The sequence below is a fragment of the Clupea harengus genome, unplaced genomic scaffold (genome assembly GCF_900700415.2).
Source record: "Clupea harengus unplaced genomic scaffold, Ch_v2.0.2, whole genome shotgun sequence".
In the NCBI taxonomy this organism is placed as follows: Eukaryota; Metazoa; Chordata; class Actinopteri; order Clupeiformes; family Clupeidae; genus Clupea; species Clupea harengus.
Window position 1 is genome coordinate 22,501 of NW_024879570.1, and position 25,000 is coordinate 47,500.

The following is a 25,000-nucleotide window of genomic DNA, read 5'->3' on the forward strand; positions in this document are numbered from 1 at the left end:
GATTGTTCCTTGCTAGGAACTCTGTGACCTGTTTGGAAGCTGCCCTCTCAATGGTTTTTGATAGGAGCGTGAGAAGTGAGACCGGTCGATAGTTTCCCACCTGAGTGGGATCGAGAGACGGCTTCTTGAGCAGCGGTGTTACCCGAGCCACTTTAAATGAAGAAGGGAATGTTCCAGAATTAAATGAAGCATTAATCACCTGTGTTATTGCCGGTAAGACGGCAGGCGATATGGCTTGAAGGATATTGGATGGGATGGGGTCCAGCGGGCATGTAGTTGGACGGCTACCGTTCTCATTGTTGTTGTTTTTTGTGTACATCACAAGAAGATTATGAACACATGTCCCATGTGCAGCTCTCTCCTCATACGCATATTCATCAGTCCATTGGGGCTGGAAAGATCTCTACTTCTTGTCTGTCTTCATTTCAGCCATTTTAGAAAGCTAACAACATTTTGAGTTGAGCTTTAAATAGTGAACTTGACTTGGATATGACCTAAACATCATCACTTTATCACAACAGAAATTTAAAATTAATTTAGAATCAGTGGTGTAGTGGGAGTCGTATGTGTGTTAAGGTTGTTTTTGAATGTCCCTTATTTTGAATAAAATTGACCAATACAACATAATTTAAAAACTTTATTTATTTAATTTTAATAAACTTAAAACTTAGAAATAATATATCATGAATTGCATCGTTAAAAAGGTTTAAATCAAAATAGATCTAAATCAAATGTTTTTTAAAAGCCTTACTAACATTTGACAGACCGGTCAATTATGACTGTTCATGGATGTAATATCAAGTATTGTAGAACAGCTTAGTGGGTATACAGTGTGCTCGTAGGTTACTATTACAAGGGTAAGTAGAGTAATGGAACAGAAAACTATGTTGATGGTGGCAATTATGTACATTGCTAGCACAGACTTTGGTGTAGATTAAGGGCATGACAGTGTGGTGGAGGTGGGTACATGTAGGCCGGGGGTTTCTAAAAATAGAGCGGGTGGAGAGACTACAGCAGCATTCCACAACAAGTCTAACCATGTTGCAAACACAACATGAGGGTTTAGATTGGCTGGACCAGAGGTCGGGAACTTCCAACCTCTGGGCCATATAGCATTTACACAGGAGTAGACTAGGTGTAGTCATGTAGGTCCACAAATTACTTTCTAAATAATCGCATGGCTCTTGGTAGGAGAAATATTCCCCATCCCTTTTATCTGCTGTAGATCTACAGCAGATAAAATTAAATCCATTTTAATGTGTAAGGAGCAACAGTAGTGAATGGCAAATGTATATTTGTGTCTGGAATGTCAATGACAATTTGGCTGAAGCAATCACAAATGAAAATCAATATTGTTATTCATCATACAAATGATACTAATATATTTCTATGTTCATTTTTATTAATGATAAACAGCTGATGAAGTCCTGAGGAGAGTTATAGAGAAGCATAAAGCCATTCTGAAGAGGAAGTTTGAGAACATATCTGAAGGCATTATAAAACCAGGAGCTCAGACACTCCTCAATAAGATCTACACAGAGCTCTACATCACAGAGGGAGAGAGTGAAGGGGTGAATAAGGAACATGAGGTTTGGCAGGTAGAGTCAGCATCCAGAGCACAAACCACAGAAGACACACCCATCAACTGCAATGACATCTTCAAGCCCTTACCTGGTCAGGAGAAGAACATCAGAACTGTGATGACCAAAGGTGTTGCTGGCATTGGAAAAACAGTTTCAGTGCAGAAGTTCATTCTTGATTGGATAGATGGGGTAACCAATAAGAATGTAGACTTTATATTTCCCCTTCCTTTCCGTGAGCTGAATTTGGTCAGGAGTGATCAGTATAGTCTTCACAAGCTTCTGCTTGACTTCCATCCAGAACTGAAGGAGCTGAAGGATGGTGAAGAATACAACAACTGTCAGGTTTTGTTCATCTTTGATGGTTTGGATGAAAGCCGATTACCTCTGAATTACCAACAGAACATGATATCTGATTTAAAACAAACATCATCAGTGGATGTTCTGATGACGAGCCTCATTCAGGGAACTCTGCTTCCCTCTGCACACATCTGGATAACCTCACGACCAGCAGCAGCCAGTCAAATTCCTGCTCAGTGCATCGATCAGGTGACAGAAGTACGAGGGTTTAATGACCCACAAAAGGAAGAGTACTTCAGGAAGAGAATCAGTGATGAGAGTCAGGCCAGCAGAATCATCTCACACATTAAGGCATCCAGGAGTCTCCACATCATGTGCCACATTCCAGTCTTCTGTTGGATTGCAGCCACTGTACTTCAGCAGATGCTGGACAAGACGGAAGACATTCCCAAAACTCTGACTGAGATGTTCATACGCTTCTTGCTCATCCAGACCAGAAGGAAGGATCAGAAGTATCAGAGTGGAACTGAGACAGATGAAGAGAAACTTCTAAAATCTCAGAAGGACATTTTACTGAAGCTTGGAGAACTGGCTTTCAATAATCTAGAGAATGGCAATCTGATGTTTTACGAGGGAGATCTGAGAAAGTCTGGCATTGATGTCAGTGAAGCCTCAGTGTACTCTGGCATGTGCACTGAAATCTTCAAGGAAGAATCTGTGTTTCACCAGAGGAAGGTCTACTGCTTTGTGCACCTGAGCATCCAGGAGTTTCTGGCAGCTGTGTTTGTGTTTCACTCTTATGTGACTGGGAACCTTGAGGCCCTGAAATCCCTCCTCAGTGAAGAACACAAACCCAGTCCATCTGTTTTATCATCTCTTCAATCAGTGCTGGGCTTACAATCTAATGACCATCTACATGTGTTACTTAAGAGTGCAGTGGATGAGGCTCTGAAGAGCAGAAATGGACACCTTGATCTTTTTCTTCGCTTCCTTATGGGCATCTCTCTGGAGAGCAATCAGAGACTTTTGAAAGGTCTACTGAACCAGAAACACAGCAGCTCAAAGAGCACCAAGGAAATATGTCAATACATTAAGAAGCTCAACAGGGAAGATCTCTCTCCTGAACGATGCATCAATCTTTTTCATTGCTTATTTGAAATGAACGATCATTCCATGAACAAAGAAATTAAGAAATATCTGGAGTCACCAAAGAACATCAACCAGAAATTGTCTCCTGCCCACTGTTCAGCACTGGCCCACATGCTTCTGATGTCTGAGGAGGTGCTGGATGAGTTTGACCTGAAGAAATACAACACATCAGATGAGGGACGCAGGAGATTGCTCCCTGCTGTGAGATGCTACAGAAGGGCACGGTGAGTTTCTAATGGAGATGGATGAACTTATTTTTCATTGTTATTTGTGACAAAATGTGAACTTGTGTTGATTATGTCCCTTCCACTACAGAACTGTGCATGATTAATAGTTTTGATGTCACTGCTATCTACTGCTGACGTACAGTATGAAACATGTAAAGATACCAGCAGATGCATAAATGTGTCAGTCATGATATAGGAGATAAATATTCCATTTTCACTGCAGTGCTTTGGTTGATAACTTGGCATGAAATGGCACTTTACATTATTGCATTGCATACATTTTAATGTAAGTTTGACTTTTAGTATTTAAGTCTGTCCTTTGATAACAGAAAAGTCAAGATTCACAAATAGAGTGGTAACTAGTCTGGACTGATATTTGGATTTCTTGGATTGATCTACTAATCTAGTTATATCCAAATGATCCACTGTCTCTCAGTGAGGCCTACTGTAAAAAAGTATGTAGGTGTAATGGCCGAAATATGCTTCTACGACTGCGTAGTTACACAGTTACACAGTTGCTTTGATGGACTTGTGAACCTTTGACAGTTATCCGACGGTTGGTGGCTGTTGCAAAGCAATTCACTGCCGGAACAGTCGGGGTACAACGTTTTTTCCTGAAGACCAGACAATCAAACAATCAAATTGCGACGCTGAAAAAAAAAGATGGCGGACCAAACTCCGTATATGGTCGTATTTGTACATAAAAGTTGTTTGTTTGACTTTTTTTTGCTTCAATTTTTTAGAAGTTACAGAGAAATAGTGCAATGTAAAAAAGTTATTGTAACTGAAAAATACGTCTGAGGGGATTTCTAATCTATCTGCTATCTAATGTTAACATACTACTACCCACAAAGTAAACAGCGATGTATTGACGGATTGACGGAGACGGAAAGTTACAAAATTGCACGTGCAGGTGCACCAGGCCAGGGAGAGGTGCTCGGAGAGGGTTTGCAATGACGGAGAGGGCTCTACGTGTCTGCGTAAAAGGCTGACTATAAATTACGCTTAAGTATCTGGTGAAGTATGTATATGGTGAATAGTGTTATGCCATGGTAACTATCTGTCTTGCATGTATATGTATGTGTGTGTGTGTGTCTGTCTTTGTGTATTTGAGATGTATCTGTATACGCTATTGAGGAAAGGAAAAATAATGCAATGGAAATAAATAGTATTTGCTGTATGTAGCCATCAGCCATAATGGAGTTTTGGAATGGAATGGAATTCTGACTTAGCGTCCACTAACACCCAACCAAGTTTTTCACGGTTGAACGGCAAACTTTTTTGTTGTTTCTTATTATTCCATGTTCACCAGTTAGAAGGCGTTGGGGGGGGGGTTCAAAGATAGAGATGATAAGGACAGTATGAGAAATATATTTCATAATTTATAGTTATAAGTTATATGGCTATATGAAATCTGCACCACTAGTGTGTAGGAGTAGTGTGCACATGAATGCCAATACATGGACGTAGTTATTGCCCAAAACGACCAGCTTCCACCGACTTCTAGCTTTCCCAGGATTCCCTCTTCTGGGAGACAACTTCAGAGCTTTCCTTGTCCGCTGGGTTCCGACTCCGCCAGTGCCGTGTCTCCAGTATTCCACCCCAGCGTTTCCTGATTCCACGATTTCCCAGATCGCTCAGTAGCTCCGTGCCCACAACCTCAGTTCTTCTTTGACTATCTCTGTATTGTTGTATGGTTGCCAAAAAGCATACCGTAATGTCTTGTATTTTGTCACCGTATTTTTTACGGTGAATTTCTGGCAACCACAGCTGCCAGTATTTCAACGTAAAAAATAAGTTTGCCAAAAAGCATACCGTAATGTTTTATACATTGTCACCGTATTTTTTACGGTAATTTGCTTTAAAATTAACAGCCATAATATAAATCTGTTTACGGTAATTTGCTTTAAAAATAACGGCTATAATATAAATATGTTTACGGTAATTTGCTTTAAAAATAACAGCAATAAAAAACCTGTTTAAGGTAAACTAATTTTAAAACTACAGATAAACACAGCACAACTGTATGATATATCACAGTATATTTTATTGTAAATGTGTTTTGTTACATGCTTTACTATCAAACAAAGTTACAACTCAGACATATATTTTTTACCATTTTCTATTTTCAAAAACAAACAAAGAACGAGCACAGAAAAATCCATGTGGCTAGACTGAAAGAATGTGTGGGGGAAACTTCCGTATGGCAGACCGTTGTGTGGCAAAAGCTCTGACGATCTGTATGTGTGGCAAAAACGGTCTGTATGTGTGTGTAGTGGCTAAAGTTCCCTTTGTGTCATCAGTTCGCGCACTTGTCTTTTCTTCAAACTGTTCGTTCGTTCGTTAGCTCCTGATCCCAGGAGAAACTGCAAGGGTAGAAAGGTCAGGCGTTTGAGAGTATATTGTAATGGTACAATCTAGTCTTATATAAAAGACACTTGCTCTGTATTCATGTTACAATAGATATTTGTTCTGTAGGACATTATTCTAATCCCATGATGTCAGTGTTAATCTTTTTTTTTTTTATCTATAATTTGTACAGCTTTAATCGAAAATATGAACAAGGTCAAAGACAGAGCTAGCTATTGGATATACCCAATGTTGACCTTACCTTGGATTTTTTTATTTTGCCCGCTCGTTGAGTTTGCGCACTTGTCTTTTCTTCAACCTGTTCGTTCGTTAGCTCCTGATCACAGGAGAAACTGCAAGGGTAGAAAGGTCAGGGGTTTGAGAGTGTATTGTAATGGTACAATCTAGTTTTATATAAAAGACACTTGCTCTGAAGGACATTATTCTAATCCCATGATGTCAGTGTTAATCTGTTTTGTTTTTTTATCTATAATTTTTACAGCTTTCATCGAAAATATGAACAAGGTCAAAGACAGAGCTAGCTATTGGATATACCCAATGCTAGCTTCAAGGGCTATAAGTGACACAATCTGAGGCTAATCTGCCATTTGACATAAATATCACCAAGTAAACTCTGATATAGTACAGTTAATGCATAATATGGTATTTCGGCAAAATAGTTGAATATAAATCAATATGTACCACAATGTTCTAACATTAGATCAAGGATGGCTTCCTCACAGCTAACATCCATCGGACGGATCAGTTCAGTTGTGACGCTTACAGGCTTGTCGCTGCCTGATCCCAGCAGATGTCAGTCGCACGTGCGAGCGTACGGGGCAAGGATGTTAGCATGAAGATCATTTCAGACTTGTTACAACTATCTTGAAGAATTAATGTCAGCCTTAAAAACATCTCTTAGAAATTGCACACACGTTTTTATACTTTAGTTTTATAATGTATCATCACCTCTGGTCAGAGGTGGTAGAAGAAGCCTATTCTCAAAACTGTGTAAAAATAACATTGAATCATTTAGCAGACGCTTTTGTCCAAAGCGAGGTACAAGGGAGAGAACATAATAAATAAAAAATGTGCATTCACAATTTTACTCAAGTAAATGAATATCAGCATGCCAGATGTATTTTTATCAGTAATTAAGACAGAAAAACACCGTTATTTTTATGGTGATTACGTGCTTGTGATATTATGGTATTTTCCTGTGAATTTGGACAACATTTTATTTTTTCACAGTAAAAGTGTGTGTTTTCTACTTATTATGACAGTAAAAAATAAAGTTATCTACTGTTTTTTGATTAAGGGTAATTCAATGTATTTTCTACGGTGATATACTGTTTTAGATTTTACGGTCTTTTACTGTTGCTATTTGACAGTTTTTTACTGTAATTTCTACGATTTTTTCTTACAGTGTAGCCTTTTGAGTTCATAACGTTTGTCCATCTTTGTGTAATTCTAAAGCTTGACTCTGTGTGGTTTTGGTTTCTGTATCTTAGTATTTCGTTTCTGTATAATCCTTGTCTTAGTCTTTTCGTTGAACGTGTATTCCTGACAGAGGTGTAAAAAGTACTGAAATGTTGTACTCAAGTAAAAGTACAATGACTTTGATGAAATTTTACTTAAGTACAAGTAAAATTACCCATCTAAAAATCTACTCAAGTAAAAGTAAAAAGTAGTTCATTTAAAATGTACTTTAAGTAAAAGTTACTTAGTTACTTTCAACAGTTTGATCGGGGCCGCTCCTATATAGTGCAAAAAAGGACAAGGGGTCATAAATCCAATACAAAAACTAGTTATTTTTAATTAAAGGAAATCTTTAGAAATATAAACATGTCAAACATTAAACATTAAACTGTCAACACAACATTTAAGAACTTTTGGGAGGACATGACATGAGCCACATGACAGCTAAAATAAAAAAGTTAAAATGCCGCTGCCCCACTATATTTACACTTTGGTTACTTGTGTCTACCTTTAGAGCATTAGTCTACAAACTTCTTATTGAGTTTGAGCAGCAGCTGATTTTCAAGGTGTGTAGAGTTCATCCGGGCTCGCTTTGCAGTAAACAGCAATCCAGCACAGCCAAAGATTCACTCGCCGAAGCAGATAGGCCAGTATTGAGTTTCAGGGACAGTTTTTTTGATATTCTGAAAGGTGTTCAGCAGATCCATATTGATTGAGACACAGGCTAGGTTCCCTTCTAACTCCCCTGTACCTTCTGGATTTCATTGAGGAAAATAAATCATCTTCATCTGATGAATGTTATCCAACTTTTTTCAGCCTCTACCATCCGGTCAAGATGTTGTCTGACATAGACTAGACCTGTAGAATGACAAACAACATTTCTGACAATTAAGTATGGAGCTGCCATCAAGAGTGCATCTTAACACAGAAATAGCTATAAATAGCTACTTGAGATGACAGACCTACAGTATATATACAGAATGATAACATTATTTTCTATTTCTACATGCATCACAATTCATAATCCTCAATTCTTGCTAACCGAGAGCCCTGAGCATGAACATGAAATACGTGCACGTTGCAAAGCCACCACATCGTGATAAATTCGAGATAACGACATACACATTGACATTGACCAACTGTCTGACAACGATGATGTGCGCATTCACCTCGTTCCTGTTTCAGGGCATGGGAGGCAGCCAAATGATTAGCCTAATATCAGTTTATATGGTGTATCTTATTGCTGATGACTGATCTGCAGTTTTTAACACAATATGAGAGACTGAACATAATAATGCTATGAACTGAAACGAATGGAAGACAGGAATGGAATTATTATTAGTCTACTGGATGACGGCTGTTAACAGAAGGATGGGTACATGAGTGTATAGCTAGCCTAGCTAGCTAGCTAGTTGACGTTAGCATACTTAGGGTGGTTGCAAGTGCTAGCCAAAATGAGGCTACAAGTGCCATGACACACATATTTTGCTTATTGTAGCAAAGCTAATAAACAACAAAAACGCTGTCTGAACTACTAATGGAAAGGGACAAATACTGTACTTACCAACACATGCTTGCGCAGATTTGAAGATTCATTTTTATAAGCAGAAAGTTCTGTCTGGCGGGGCAGGCACAGCTTACACAGCATTATATAGCTGTTGCCTCTTTTAGGTTGAAAGGCAAACTGCTTGCTGAGTTTCTTCATCTTCTTTAATTTTAACTTGCGGAAAGTTCGGTGCTTCAGCTTGTTGGTCGTCCGCAGCTTGTTGGTAGTCCGCACTATCATCTTCCTCCATCTCTATCTCTCGTGACTTGACACCGGCGGCTTTTATCGACTCCATCATCCTCTCTATGCAGCATACACCACTGCAGTGAGAGTTGTCGTGCGAGATTCGCGCCTTTCGGTTTCCTTTCTTGAAATATGTTTTTTTTTTACTCAGTAACGGATGTAATTTCCAATGTAGCGAAGTACAATACTTCAGTCAAAATCTACTTAAGTAAAAGTAAAATTACCGATTTCAAAAACTACTTAAAAATTACAAAGTACACAAAAAAAACTACTCAATTACAGTAACGTGAGTAAATGTAATTCGTTACTTTACACCTCTGATTCCTGAGCTCTGTTCAGTTATATAAGTTCTTAGAATTGTCTTGTGATCCTGTAGTTCCAGAGTTAGACTAGGTGTAGTTTGGTTATGTCTGTTCCTGCCTAGTCTTGTTCTTGTTAGTCATTCATACTGCTGATCGTGTTCCCCATTTGTTTGTGAGTCCGCCCTGTGTGTGACTTTTCCCATATTCCCTGGCTGGATCCTCAAATGAACTCTGCGTTTTCCGGAAAACACCCATCTAAGCCTACCTGTTCCGTGACAGTTTGTGTATTAGTATGCCATTACTGTCATGTGAAATGTATCAGTGCATTTAGAAATCTAAAGGGAAAACTCAGCCCTACTTCAACTGGAATATTTTACTTCTTTCACATCCTATCCCATCCAACATCCTTCAAGCCATATCGCCTACCTTCTTACCAGCAATCACACATGTGATTAATGCTTAATTTACTTCTGGAACATTTCCCTCTTTATTCAAAGTGGCTCGGGTAACACCACTGCTCAAAAAGGCATCTCTCGATCCCAATCATGTGGAAAACTATCGGCCGGTCTCACTTCTCACGCTCCAATCGAAAACCTTTGAGAGGGCAGCTTCCAAACAGGTCACAGAGTTCCTGTCAAGGAACAATTTCATGAATCCAAACAAGTTTGGTTTAAAAGCGGTCACTCAACTGAAACTGCCCTGTTTTCTGTGACAGAGGCCCTAAAAACATTTAGAGCATCAGCTCAATCCTCGGTTCTCATCCTGCTTGACTTATCGGCCGCTTTTGACACAGTCAACCACCGCATCCATCTGTCTATACTGTCAAGTATGGGAATTTCTGGCAGGGCACACTCCTGGTTTGAATCTTACCTCACTGGACGCTCATTCAACGTGTCATGGCAAGCTGTCTGTACCTCACCACAGGGGTGCCCCAAGGCTTGGTGTTAGGACCACTTCTCTTTGCCATTTACACCTCGTTGGGCCGAATCATCTATTTGCATGATTTTTCATATCACTACTATGCATATGATACCCAACTGTATCTGTCTTTCCCTCCTGACGACACCACTGTCTCGGCATGGATCACGGATTGTCTCTCTGATATATCTACATGGATGAAGGATCACCATCTTCGACTTAATCTAGCTAAAATGGAACTGTTGGTCTTTCCAGCCAAACAGGCTATACGACGCAACATCGATATACAAATTGTCTCCTTATCATATGCTCCATCCAAAGCAACAAGAAATCGAGGTGTCAACTAAAATTCACCAACCACATTGCCGCTGTCTCTCGGTTATGCCGCCTCGCTCTATTCAACATTTGCAAAATCAGGCTGTACCTAACCCAGTGTGCCACCCAGCTGCTGGTACAAACCTTGGTGATTTCCCTCCTAACGGGCCTGCTGGCATGCTTGGTGAAACCACTACAGATGATCCAGAACGCGGTGGCACGTCTGGTGTTCAACCAACCGACACATCACCCCGCTATCATTGAGCTCCACTGGCTGCCTGTAGCTTCTCACATTAAGTTCAAGTCACTTGTGCTTGCTTACAGAGTGATTGCTGGTTCGGCTCCCACCTACTTAAATGCTCTTGTAAGGGCAAAAGTTAACCCACAGGATGTTGCACTTGTCTAATGGGATCGTTTAGCACTGCCGTCTGTGCAAGTACGGCAATCTAGACTATTCTCATTCGTAGTTCCACATTGGTGGAACGAGCTGCCTAGCACCACCAGAGCTTTTTTCTGTTTTTTATGTAAAATAGTATTTATTGTTAAACTAGGTCTCTATTTCTCGTAGCTTGATTGTTCTGTCCCTTGTACGTCACTTTGGATAAAAGTGTCTGCTAGATGACTAAATGTAATGTAAATGGAATATTTAACCTTTCATTATAATGATTTATCAGGACACCTTCAGAAAGGTATTGCTTTTTTGTAATTCCAGATTACTATTATGTCATGTGTCACTATGTTTTGCAGACTTGCTGAATGCAAACTCACAGATAAGTCCTTTGGAATTGTGGCTACTGTTCTACAGTCACCAAACTCCCTGACAGAGCTGGACCTGTGTAACAGTGACCTGGGAGATTCTGGATTTCAGCTTCTCTCTAACGGACTGTCTAGTCCCCACTGCAAACTGCAGACAGTAAGGTTGGTGTTATACATGTCCTTATTGTCATTCATTTTCTGATTATTTCTGTAGCCCTTAACTAACACATTTTCTTGTAAATGTACCAGTGAACATCTTACCCTGCCTACATCACTGTACTTGGGTGTGAAATAAAATGTTCTATAGAGTGGTCAAATCACAAAAATGACTAATCCATCTGACTGATTAAATGTCTGACGCCAGATCTTTTTGGTCAAATTCAGTGAATTGTTCCTCAATGCTTTAGCAGCCGGTTCTTTGTGTGAACAGGCTCAAAATATACTCCAGTGTTTGTGCACAGTCCTGGCTCTGTAAATGTGAAACAAACATAGTGGATCTGACTGAACCAGGCACTTTCCCAGCCAATCAACACATTGCCTCAGGAGCATGGAAGGGAGGAGTGTAAAATGATTGGAAGTTGATCTAAATTATCAACAAGATTTCACAAGAATTGTGGACCCTTATTTTACTTTTCACTGCAGAAAGGGAATGAAAAGGTTCCTTTAGGCATTCAGCCATTAAGAATGTTGTAATTAATCAGAAGTAAATGTAAAAATAGCACTAACTCTTGATAGGTGTTTCTGTTGATTTTATCTCTCCTGATCTACAAAGAAGCCTGTAGCCTGACTCTTGGTAAGGCCTACTGTGAAAAAGTATGTAGGTGTAAGTATCTGGTAGTATGGCTACATACAGAACATAGAACTATGTGGTGAATAGTGTTATGCCATGGTAACTATCAGTGAAGGAAACATATTTTTTTTTGCATTTATATGTGTGTGTTTGTTTGTGTGTGTGTGTGTGTGTGTGTGTGTGAGAGTATTAGGGATATATCTATATATATGTTAATGAGGAAAGGCAAAAATAATGCGATGGAAACAATGTAGCCATCAGCCATAATGGAGTTCTGGAATAGAACCGAATTCTGACTTAGGGTCCAATGGCAAACTTTTTTAGTTGTTATTATTATTCCATGTTCACCAGTTAGAAGGCGGGGGGGGGGGGGGTACAAAGAGAGATGAAAAGAGCAGTATGATGATGATGTTTTGAGAGCACAACAATTGCATTGTAAATTAATATTAGCATAGAAGATGCAAAGCTTGCTCGATTCTACATAACTTCAGGTATAAACCCTGTTCTTCTATCTGAATGATAGATAATGTTATTGGTTCAACAGATGCAGAAAATGGCGCCTCTCTACACCACTAGTGTATAGGTGTATTGTGCACATGAATGAACTGTGTAGTGGCATGACAGGGGTTGAAGCTCTTCATGTAACAATATATGTCATGAATGTCATGTTAAATTTAGAAGTTCATTTTTAAAACTTAAGGATTGTTGGGAAAACATACTAAAGTAGTGTACACATCAATTAACTGAGACCTGTAGAGGAATGTGAGTTGTGTGTTACTCCTTTTTACAGGCTGCTGTATACATTTATATGAGGGAACTGTGAGAACTCTGGCAATATAGGGGTAGATCATGTTTGTGTTTTATTTTGTCTTTTGTCACTATGTTTTGCAGACTTGCTGAATGTACTCTCACAGATAAGTCCTGTGGAATTGTGGCTACAGTTCTTCAGTCACCAAACTCTCTGACAGAGCTGGATCTGTGTAACAATGACCTGGGAGATTCTGGAATTCAGCTTCTCTCTAACGGACTGTCTAGTCCTCACTGCAAACTGCAGACATTAAGGTTGGTGTTATACATGTCCTTATTGTCATGAATTTTTGGATTATTTCTGTAGCCCTTAACTATGATTTATATTAGTAGTACGCTGGAAACTGTGAGGACAACTCAGCACCACTTTTATTTTCCTCTACCCTTTCATTTCTATTGATTTCTCAGGACACTTTGTGAACAGCATCACCTTTCATTTTAAAGTAATATTTAGTCTTTTATTATGCTGTTATACAGACTTTCTGAATGCACACTATTAGATAAATCCTGTTTCCTCCTACCCCTTCAACTCCTAAAATGGAGGATGATAGATCTATGGGAACTGATGCATTTTCAGTTTAGTCAGGACCACTCTCATCTAGTAACAATTTACAAGTAATTAGAGTATTGAGAGGATACATCAGTAATCTGATCATCATAGCGATAAATATCAGTTTATCACACAGCGGCTTTAACCACCCAGACAACCATCCACCACAGTTGGTAAGTGGAATAATAGTGAAAAGGTAACAGTACCGTGCTCTCAACATTGCCCATTTGACACTACTAATTAGCAAAACTAGACAGCAAAGGATTTAGGTCGAATAAAAGTTACAAATGGATCTAGATGGACAATTGGACAGTGAATTCAGATCAAGTGTAGCTTCCATATGTACTGCAGATGGAACAAGAGAACCAATGGGCTAGACAGTTTACTGGTTACATAGAGCACTTAAGGTGATCCCTTATCATAAAAGGTGAATATACCAGGGATGGGCAGTATTACTAGATGTAATTATAATATCTATTTAAAATGCAGAATAGTATTTTGTCATTTGTATTTGATTGGCCTTATAAAATGGTTATGTAATTTGTATCAAATAGTATAGTGTTGAATATTTTCGCATACTATATTCTAAAAATACTATCAGTATATTTTGAGAATGAAGGATGGAGGATGGGGGAGGAGGCGGAGGAACCAGTACAGATCCACAGAGGTGCACTATTAAAAGGTATTCTGTGACTCGAACATAGAAATGTATTGCAATAGTGACATCTTCTGGTCACTTATTGGGGCTGAAAAACCATTGAAGCTGACATTGTGCGTCTGAAGTAACTTTTAAAATGGCATGAATGGCAAATGTGGCCAGGCAAACAGCAAGAATACCGTATCCAAATGGAATGGAATGGAATAATTCTGCCCTGATATTTTCTCAAAAACGGTTTTCATCGTGATATGAAACAATGTTGCTGTCAACAATACTTATGGCCTCTACACAAGTTTTAATGGATTTGCATTTAACCATGAGAAATACACTCAGTTGCCAGTTGATCATGTACACTTAGTGAAAACTAATGCAGTCTAGTGCAACAGTCCTTCAATAAATCCCCCTTCATGATTATTCTAATGTTAACTTTATGAGAGGTGCCGATTCAACTATGCCATCATTTTGAAGGATGTAGTTTGTGGTTTTGTTAAACTGTATTGAATTTTGGCTAGCCTCACTGATTGAAATAGGCTGGTCAAATTAATATAAACAAGTGTAAGTAGGCCTGCAACAGTGTTAATTTCGTTGACGAAAACTATGACGAAAAATATTCGTTAACGACCTTTTTCCCGTGACTAAAACGAGACTAAGACGTGACGAAAACGGATCTTTCTAAATAAAAACTATGACTAAATCTATTTTAACTTTCGTTGACGAGACGAGACGAGACGAAAATGTTGGTGGTTGACTAAGTCACAATTGTTTTTTTTTCTAAACTTTGGTTGAATGTTGCCCGGTCCTGTATCTATCCCTCCTCCACATGCAAGTGACGCCCACACGTTATGATGGCTGAAGTTCAGGCACTCGGTACTGGAAGAAAAATAAGAATAGATATCTGGACAGTCTTTAATTATAACTTGACAGAAAATAAAACACAATGCACCGCAATAACCGGAGAGAAACCTTGTGGCTTCAAAAATAGGTGGGAAGAACACAACAAGAGGCACCTGAAAGCGCACAAGACAACCCTGCCATTTGCCTAGGTAAATTAGCTAGTAACTGTCAATGATAATTAGCTAATGTTAACTAGTTATTCGAATATATTAGCCAACGTTAAGTTAACTTCAAAGGGGCAGTCGAGTGTATAGGTTGTGTCAGCTTGGATAACTAGCTAGTCATTTTCGATTGAAACCTCCCGTTTGGCTTGGCAAATGAGTTCCAAAACTTTTAGCTAGCTAACGTTAGCTAACTATGAGGTAGCATAGCTAAGTTATACTAGCTATCGATAGCTAGCTAAGTTATACTAGCTATCGATAACTGGCTAGTAAACGCATTGCAGAATGGACTATAGGACAGGCCACGCATGGCATTAATCAAGAAAAAATAAATTAATATGTGATTGGTTTACATATCCTTGTCTATTTATGCAATTGTTATTATCATTGGCACTACTTTCAACTCTCAAACTATTCGGCTAGCTAAATATGTTGGTTATCAGATTGCACAGCAATTCATATGGAGGATATGTGGTTGATTTAACTAAGGCCAGGTAGACATAGTAGTTGTATTGTGTTATCACATCATTTGAATCTTCAAAATCTAGACTTGTTATTCTCTTATATTTTAATGATAATACTTTTAATTAAGTATTGCCTTAAAATTATTATTTACATTGAATTCATTGGAATTCAGCTGTAGGCATAGGAGATCTGTATCTTAGAGACTAATTGCATCCACAGTTTAAGTACTGCAAGCTTGACTATTATGCAGTTGTAAACACAAGGGGTCCCCGGGCCTGAGAAGGGAAGGAAAGGAGTTTAATGTGGCTATAAGATAGACTTTTAAATGTGACTAAAACTAGACTAAAATGTAATGAGACTTCGTCGACTAAAACTAGACTAAAATGTTCTGAGCTTTCGTCGACGAAAACTAGACTAAAACTAAGGAGGATAAAAATGACTAAAAGTGACTAAAACTAATATGCATTTTCGTCTAAAGACTTAGACTAAATCTAAAATAGCTGCCAAAATTAACACTGGCCTGCAATGCAATATAATTCAACAGCACCTCAAACTGCAGCCTCCAAAATGAATACACTGGATCAACAGCTTTCCATATTACTTTAAACAAATCATGAAGACAAGATTTATAGCAGGACTGGTGCATTCGTTTTAGCGTTACTGGCACCTGTTTTCTTTTGCCTGGAAGAGGGACAAAGGCCTTTTAAGGGGAATCACCTAAATGTAGGTTATGTTTTTATCATCCAGAGGTGTTATTATAGTGTTTATACATAGTTATAATAGTGCAAAAGAAAGACATAATTGCACCCCACAGCATTTTTCATTTAAACCTGCCTTTTAAAAACAGCATGTAAAGGAGATTCTTAGTTTTTTTTTACACAAACTCTGATTTGAAAAAGGCTTAGGCTACTTCATGTGAAAGTCTTTTGGAAATTGCAACCTAGACTAACCTAGATAGAAAGACTAGGGTACCATTCTACAGCTGTTCAAATCCTCTACAGCAAAGAATTCTCCAATAACAAATTCTGCTCACAAGGTGTGAGATTTAGATTTTCTCATGACATGATATGAAAATACGGCATATTTAATGATAATTCAAGCATATTAGACTAATTTCTTGGTCTGTCTTAAATTGTAGATTGACATGGGGTAAGGCGATCCTGTAGGCAACACAATAGTCTATGTTTCATGAAGGCAGACATATTAAATGATAATTCAAGCATATTACCGCAATATATTATTTTTTATTGTAGATTGACGTGGGATAAGGCATTCCAAAAGACCATGCGTAGCTGGCCATTCTCTTAAAAGGCCATGCATAGCCATTCTCTGATGATGATGATTCTCTCATGATGCTCTCGTTTTTGTGTTATAAAATCCAACCGCAATTGTACCCCTCCCTAAAAAGCCCAAAGTCACTAGCCAGACTGTGGCATGTTTAGTTCAGCTTAAGCCAAGATGACAGAAAGAGAGAGCCTTTGAATTAGCACCACTGCTAAAATGACTGCTGTTTATTGTTAAATACGTTATTAAGTTCAGCTTCTCTCTTAGGGACTGTCTAGTCACCACTGCAAACTGCAGACATTAAGGTTGGTGTTGTCAGCATGGAAACACCATCAAACTTTGTTGCTCAGAGAATGGCCTACTTAACAGTAAGAAGGTGCTGCCATTTACACCAGTCAGTCATATGGTAGAATACAGGGGAGTGGTGACACTACCTCTTGGGGAAGGAGTTCAAATGCATACTGGAGAACCTAAATCCTCACAAAAGCCATTTGAATGTTAATGAAAACGGTGTCCATGTTTGAGACAGAGTGCAGAGAACGCACACAGGAACATGAGTTACGGATTAAGATGATGCAAAATAATGTTGAGTTCCTATGTGACACAGCAGGAAAACAGCAATATTCAGTTCTAACATGTTAATGTCAGTTGAATAATTACTTTGGTTTTGTGACTGAAGCATTCAATAATGGGCCACAATTCACTTAAAACACAAAATATGAAGGCCAAATGTTTCATGACTCATTCTAATCTCATTTTGAAAATAAATGAGTTTGTATATTTTAAAAGCTATGCATACAAATGTCCATGTATTTCAGTGTTTTAAATAATTTCCTATCATCTTAAGGCCGCCCTTATAGCTCCCTGAGTTGCCATTTTGGGCCCTGGTCCCCCTGTTGAGAACCACTATTTTAAAGGGCACCAGAGCATTTCCTTTGAAAACATCAGTCCTAGTTAAAAGTGTTTCTGTAGCTCATTCATCAGGTCTTCAAACAGCTCGCTCCTCTGCGTCCCCAAAACCAAGCTCCGCACCATGGGCGACAGGGCCTTTTGCTCGGCAGCGCCACGCTTATGGAACAGCCTCCCTGACCACCTAAGGGCAACGCAGACGCTGCACTCCTTTAAAGCTGGACTAAAAACATTTTTATTCAGGAAGGCATTTCTGGCCTTGTGTTAAATCTTATGTTAAAATGTTAAAATGTTTTCTATTATGCTTATGTTAATTCATTTTTATTTTATTGTATTATTATAGTTAGTTTCTAATATGTTGGCACTCTGAGATTCTTTTGAATGAAAAGTGCATTACAAATAAAATGAATTATTATTATTATATTTAAATTTGTATTATTTTTTTTCAGTAATGACTGCCTGTACAATGAAGTAGTTTAGGTACTGAAGAGATATTATGCTGATAAGGAGATTTTTCAGTTTAACTTGGAGAACAAAGTAGTGTGTACTATTTTATCTCTGTTTCCATTTTAGAACTGTCCCTGACTAGTTTTTGGATCATATCAAATTGTATTACTCTCTCTCTCTCTCTCTCTCTCTCTCTCTCTTAGGCTCTCTGATTGTCTCATCTCAGAAAAGGGTTGTATTTGTCTGGCTTCAGCTCTTTCTTCAAACCCCTCCCACCTAAAAGAGCTGGATCTGAGCTACAATTATCCCGGAAAATCAGGACTGAAGCTGTTATCTGTTAGACTGGAGGATCCTGTCTGTAAACTGGAGAAGCTTAAGTAAGCGTAGAAAGAAATCCCAATATTCTACTTTTCTGCATTATTCGTGTGAGATCAAATCAGTTTCTTCATACCTAGTGTAGTGATGTATCTTCGAAGATGTATTTAAATAGCTACTTTATCAACTTAGATGTAGGTCACTTCTTTGATACAGTGTCCAATATTGCAAATATGAATTTAAACTGTCCCTTTTGCAAAGTGCTCCAGATAAATAATGCGAGGATTAGAGGTCAGGCAGGGAAGGTGGCAGGCAGGTAAGTGGACTCCAAAGGAATCCAGAACGCCAAATAAATGATATGGTAGCAAAGGGATTAGTCAATGAATAGGCAGTTGGTAAAGGTAAAAACTAGTCCCAATTAGGCAAGAAATAGGCAAAATAGGCATATAGAACTATATTTACTCTACATCTTCCTGATTCCTTTGTTCCTTTGTCCTTGTTTCTCTGGTGTCAAAGGTCAAGGTCCATCTTAACCTGCCTGCCTTCCTTCACATAATTAAACTAAGAGCACCAGTGCAAAATACAGCAGCATTCAATGCAATAAAATATTCACCATCGCTCCTATAGCCATTTATATTAGATTTATCAGAAATATCATTCTTCTTACAAGAATACATATGTATCTTTCCTTAAATTATCATTTAATCATGTAGTTGTCTACTAACTATTAACTATTCAAATGAAAAAAAATGGCAGATATTTTCTGTTTTAGAAGAGTATATGTGTGACCGTGTGTTTCTGTTACAGAACTGACCATGCTTCTGAAAACAGAGCACGACCACGTTTGCTGAGATGTAAGTCTTAATGGTTAATTCAGTAACTGTATGAATTGGGATCATTCACAGACATCTGTTCTGTGTGTTCAGTCTGTAGTCTGTCTTCACTGAGTGTTATGCCTGTTGTAGCTGTTACCACTGCACACTTCACAATGATGCACACCAATGGATGGGTGTGTGTGTATTTGTGTGTGTGTGTGTGTTTGTGTGTGTGTGTCTGTGTGCCTTTGTGTGTGTCAGGGTCACAGCAATTAATGAGCCCAAGGCTTTCATTTCCAATACCAAATAATTTGGGAAGTGTTCAGCTCTTAAGAAATCTAGAAAGTAAGATTAAGATGTTTACAAAGCATCTTTAACACTCCTCAGAGGACAGTAAGGGGTGGGGATGCATCCAAATGTGTTATTTGGGAAAGCATAGATAATGCGATGTAAATAGATTACTTCTACCCAAAATTGTTCATTGGTGTAAAAAAAAAAGTCAGCTCTATGACTTCACATCAGTGCATCAACTATGAGCTACTATGTTTCCTGAGAGCAATTCATATCATCATTGTCACGGTCTTCAAGCGACTCAGATGTGAATGGATTGAGTTTATTGGAAACAGCCAGTACAGGGGGAAACAGGGGAAATAACAGGGAGAACACAAAAGCAAAACTGGTAAATAACGCTCAGAAGATAAAGTCCATAGGCACAATGACCAACAAAACACATAGCTCAGGAGGTTTTAGATTTAATGGGGAAAAAATAAGGTAAACAAGGAGCGGGAACGCTGGAACACTGGAGCTAGGGAGAGGACGCAGAGAATTAGAATGACCTGTAAGTCGGGAAGAAAGACAGGAATGATCCGGGAGTTGAAGAGTCCGGAGCTTAAATCTTCTGGAGTTTAGTACTTTTAAAACGAGGCCAGACAGGGAATTGAGGGGATTGAGGAGTTTATATAGTGGAGAGAGTGACAGGTGCAGGTAATCAGCCAATCAGGGGGCTGGGAATGTGAATCAGGAGGGGGTGTGGCAGGAGCAGGGCGTGGCAGGAGCAGGGCTCAGCGCTGGCGTGATAATCATATACCACAAGATAAAAATACCCATTCTGTTTGCAACATATGACATTGTTTTCACTAACTAGTCGTTTCAATTACTACACATTATTGAAAAGAGTTTGGTATATTCTATTGTCGCCGTATAATAATACATTTACCTATATTTTGTATTCTTTACTTATAACAAATACACTAATAAGTACAGACAAGCATTATTTATAATCATCTGTAATTCATTTGTGTACTCAGTACTATGTACTGAGAGTCTTTTTAATATTCAGTTGAAAAGATAAGTACTATACGATGACATTGATTAATGGTGAACTGCCACTTTAAAAAAAGAATCTGCTGGTTAAGTCCATCGTTTTTGCATCAAACCTAAATTGAGCTGTTCATGTGTTTATGTCAGGGCAACACGTGGTAAATAAAACAACATTTCAAGCTAAACTAGTTGACGTATGACAGACCATAGGAGATGTTAACTGAAGGCCCCGATCACAGAAAACAGTGAACTTTTATACAGTATTTGTCACACTAACAGTTACACAGTATCTAGTTTCAGCAAATCACATTCCCTCTCATCATTCGTTACCAACACATATCTCATATTTGAACTCCTCTCTTCTCTGAATAAAGAATGATTTAAACTCTAATGATGATGATGATGATTGATTAAGACATTTTTCATATCATTCCTCTCATTTCTCCAACTCCCCTTGGTCACTTCTCACAAATCATCTCTATATATACATGGACGGGGAAATGCAAGGCTGATTCAAATGTCATGAGAAACCACCACTATCAGAACAGGGAGAGAAAGACCATCAACCACCACCATCAGAACAGGGAGAGAAAGATGTTGTTATAAAGTTTATACTTTTCCCCATATAGTGAATATGTCATCACTGTGACCTAAATATTTACACTGATTCAGACCCCCTCTGAGACACACAACACCAGACATGAATAAAGTTTAGACATTTTATTGTAGAGGGCTGGCAGCCACACACACTGTAACGGTTTTAACTAGGTCTAAACTACTAGTCAGAGTCATTACAAAGGACTCAAATTAAATTTACACCATTACCCTTCCAGTACAGTGCTTAAATTGAACCCCTTTTGGACTGGGATGAAGGAATAATTCTTAATTTTCTTGAACAGCAAAATTCAGCAAGAGTCAGACTCAATATTCAATGGATATGGATATATTCAACCAAAAAAATTATACAATGCAGTATTTCAACAAATATAATACAATGCAGTATTCAAAGAATGGCAATACAAGTTGGTGTGGGATAAAGTTCCATTGAGATGAAGCCAGGAGTGGGTGTGTGTGTGTGTGTGTGGACGAGTGCAGCCAGGTGAGTGTGATGAGACCAACGGTCACAGTTCAGGTGTGTGCAGCATGGGGGAATTTTACTGTTATACAACACAAATATTTCCGTAAAAGTGTAACAAAATACAGCCCACTGGCTCATACAAACATTTCCTTCAAAAGTTTAAACAAAACAAACCATACCCGTTAACGTGGTCAACAGGGCAAACATTCGGCATAGCCTACGGCATAAAACAAAACATGCGTTCGGAAAACCAAACAAATTTCAAGGGTGAAGAATGAAGTTCGACCAGTCAGGAGTCATTAACAGTAGCCTAAGTAACAGTAATTAGTCTTGCCGCTCGGCGAAACTAGAAGGATTTGCACCGGGGCCGTGTGGTTTCCAAGTTCCTAGAGTAAGAGTTGCTATTGTGAGATTCACTTTTCTTGTGTTTGTCGCCTGGCGAAACTACAAAATATTTGCACCGGGGCAACGGAGTGGCTCACGGCTGAGGCCACAGCAATACTAAATGAAACCAATAGCCTACTGTCTTTTCTCTCTTCTTCCTTCCACACGCAGCTGGTTAGCAGGATGATCTGGTATGAAACTGGCGTTTTCTCTGCACTGCTCTCTGGTCCTTCCACTTCACTCTTCTTCTCCCAAACTCAAAAATAGGTATCTTCTTTTAAAAAGACCCGCGGCTGGTTACAGTTTTTCTCAATTGCTAACACACATTTTTTGAAAGCATGCCTCGTTTCCTCAAAACTCTAAACACAAATCCCAAAACCACTCACACAAAATGCAAAACCCTTTATACATCCTGCAAAAGGCAACTTTGCTTTCAAAACAGTGTTATGTCACCTCAAAAGGGTACTTTGTTTTCTAATGACAAACACAGCCCATTATATGAGTAGACATTCTAAGCATCGATTGAACACTGATGTGCTCAATGGAAAACACTACTATGAAATGGGAAAACACCAGTATGAAGGCCTTATCAGGAACATTATGTTACTATATGCTTACTCCTGTAGTAGAATATAACTGTATAATGTTTTTACGCAAATATAAAACAACACACAAATATACAGTAACAACTAAAATATTTCTTTATTTTTTCCAAAAGTGCTGTAGCCTATACATCACAGCAAACACAAATGAATGTGTAAATGATTTGCACAGAACAAACAATAGGATATAGGCCAGTACAGTCAACAAAAAAAAGAAAGAAAAATGTAAAATAAAAAAGGACAAAAAACTACTGCATCCTGTTCTAGCTCAATTGACAATGTGCTATCAGAAATAGACCTACACAGTGTTGTGAATGTTGTTGCTTTTTGTGTGAGTGGTTTAGGGATTTGTGTTTAGAGTTTTGAGAAAACGAGGCATGCTTCATGTGTGTAAGCAATCGAGAAAAACTGTAATATTGGATTGGATTGCAATACAGTACAGTAATGTGTCAGTGCTGATAGGACGCAATCAGTTGTGGAAATGTATATGACTTACTTGCACATAGTCATAGCATAACTGTTTGACTGACAGAGTTTCTGACAAAAGGCACCCTGTACACCTGCTTTATTCTCAAGGTGTTCCGCCTTAGAACACAGTCCACTGTGGCTAGGCTCACTGTATTGATGTTTAGGAATTAGTCTTGGTCATCAATGGTTGCACTTTGTATTTGTTTACGTAATTTTACAGATACAGTACAATGGAAAATACAAGAATACTATGCTCCTGATAAGGCATTCAAACTAGTGTTTTCCTGTCATAGTAGTGTTTCTTACCTATTCCCTCTTCTGAATGTCCAGAGAATGGATGCAACTGAGAAGCGGCTTATATTTGGTTGAACCCTCTGGCCAGCCTCCTGCATGGTCAAACCATGGTTGACCACAGGGTTGACCACAGTGGCCCGAATCTCATCAGAGATAATGGCTCTCCTTCTTGCTCTTTCTCTTCATCCTCTTCCTCCTCCTCCTCTTACTCTCACTCCTATGTCTTTCTGATCACCTCTCACTTCAATGTTGCCATCAATTGTTCTCCAAACCAGGAGCTTACCTGTGGCCATCATATTGCTAAAGCTTTGATTTCAAATTGCACAACAGCCTTGGAAATGGAAGTTTTGCCAATTGAATAGCAGTGTGTTCTGTCTGAACACAAGGAGGTTTTGGCATTGATGAAGTGTGCAAAGTAGAGAGGATGGTGTTTAGTGTTTTGAAGAAAGTGTGGTTAACAATTGAAATTTGTGTCTAAAGCAGATAATTGTGTGTTGTGAGTTGAAGAAAGTGCGGTTAACAATTGAAATCTGTGTCTAAAGCACATAATTGTGCTTATAGTTTAGCAGAATTGGTTTAGGGAGTTGGCACATGAGTTACAGGTTGTGGTCATTGTGCCATAAGTTCCAGTTTTTGAATGTAATCAATCGAGAAAAACTGTAATTGGCTACACACTATTGTAAAAGGGGGGCGTGTGCGATTGATTTGAGAACTCTTGGTCCTTTACAGGAGCGTCACAACACACTGGGTGTCTTTGGAATGTGAGGTTGTGTGTGTGTGTGTGTGTGTGTGTGTGTGTGTATTGGCGTACTGTATTTGGAATGTAGTCAGTGTGTGTGTATTGTTGTGCTGGGTTAGGAATGTGTAGCTGTGTGTGTGTGTGTGTGTTGGGGTGCTGTGTTTGGAGTGTGTAGTGGGGTGTGTGTGTGTGTGTGTGTGTGTGTGTGTGTATTGGTGTGCTGTGTTTGGAGTGTGTAGTGGTGTGAGTGTGTGTGTGTATTGGTGTGCTGTGTTTGGAGTGTGTAGTGGTGTGTGTGTGTGTGTGTGTGTGTGTGTATTGGTGTGCTGTGTTTGGAGTGTGTAGTGGTGTGTGTGTGTGTGTATTGGTGTGCTGTGTTTGGAGTGTGTAGTGGTGTGTGTGTGTGTGTGTATTGGTGTGCTGTGTTTGGAATCTGTAGTGGTGTGAGTGAGTGTGTGTGTATTGGTGTGCTGTGTTTGGAGTGTGTAGTGGTGTGTGTGTATTGGTGTGCTGTGTTTGGAGTGTGTAGTGGTGTGTGTGTGTGTGTATTGGTGTGCTGTGTTTGGAATCTGTTGTGGTGTGAGTGAGTGTGTGTGTATTGGTGTGCTTGTGTTTGGAGTGTGTAGTGGTGTGAGTGAGTGTGTGGTGTATTGGTGTGCTGTGTTTGGAGTGTGTAGTAGTGTGTGTGTGTGTGTGTTTGGTGTGCTGTGTTTGGAGTATGTAGTGGTGTGAGTGTGTGTGTATTTTGTGTGCTGTATTTGGAGTGTGTAGTGGTGTGTGTGTGTGTGTATTGGTGTGCTGTGTTTGGAGTCTGTGTGTGTGTGTGTGTGTTGGGTGCTGTGTTTGGAGTGTTGTA

General features: G+C 39.0%; 2 protein-coding genes and 1 long non-coding RNA gene across 3 annotated transcripts in view; all 3 read left to right on the forward strand.

Annotated features, from left to right (window-relative positions):
• LOC122128956 (NLR family CARD domain-containing protein 3-like) overlaps nucleotides 1-11,248 on the forward strand; it is a 13,111-nt gene extending 1,863 nt beyond the window's left edge. The window contains exons 2-4 of the mRNA XM_042704011.1: nucleotides 1,417-3,253; nucleotides 11,156-11,197; nucleotides 11,233-11,248. Coding sequence (XP_042559945.1) covers nucleotides 1,417-3,253; nucleotides 11,156-11,197; nucleotides 11,233-11,248 — 1,895 coding nt within the window. The remainder of the gene's footprint in view (nucleotides 1-1,416; nucleotides 3,254-11,155; nucleotides 11,198-11,232) is intronic.
• Nucleotides 11,249-11,265: 17 nt separating this feature from the next.
• Nucleotides 11,266-13,404, forward strand: LOC122128954. The gene is made up of 2 exons (XR_006151704.1): nucleotides 11,266-11,326; nucleotides 12,846-13,404. It is a non-coding gene; the product is annotated as an uncharacterized LOC122128954 (long non-coding RNA).
• Nucleotides 13,405-18,336: 4,932 nt separating this feature from the next.
• The window catches only part of LOC122128957 (stonustoxin subunit beta-like), a gene marked incomplete at both ends in the record, with an annotated part of 12,780 nt that continues 6,116 nt past the window's right edge, over nucleotides 18,337-25,000 (forward strand). Inside the window, 2 exons of the mRNA XM_042704012.1 lie at nucleotides 18,337-18,506; nucleotides 19,252-19,298. Of these exons, the coding sequence (XP_042559946.1) occupies nucleotides 18,337-18,506; nucleotides 19,252-19,298 (217 nt within the window). The remainder of the gene's footprint in view (nucleotides 18,507-19,251; nucleotides 19,299-25,000) is intronic.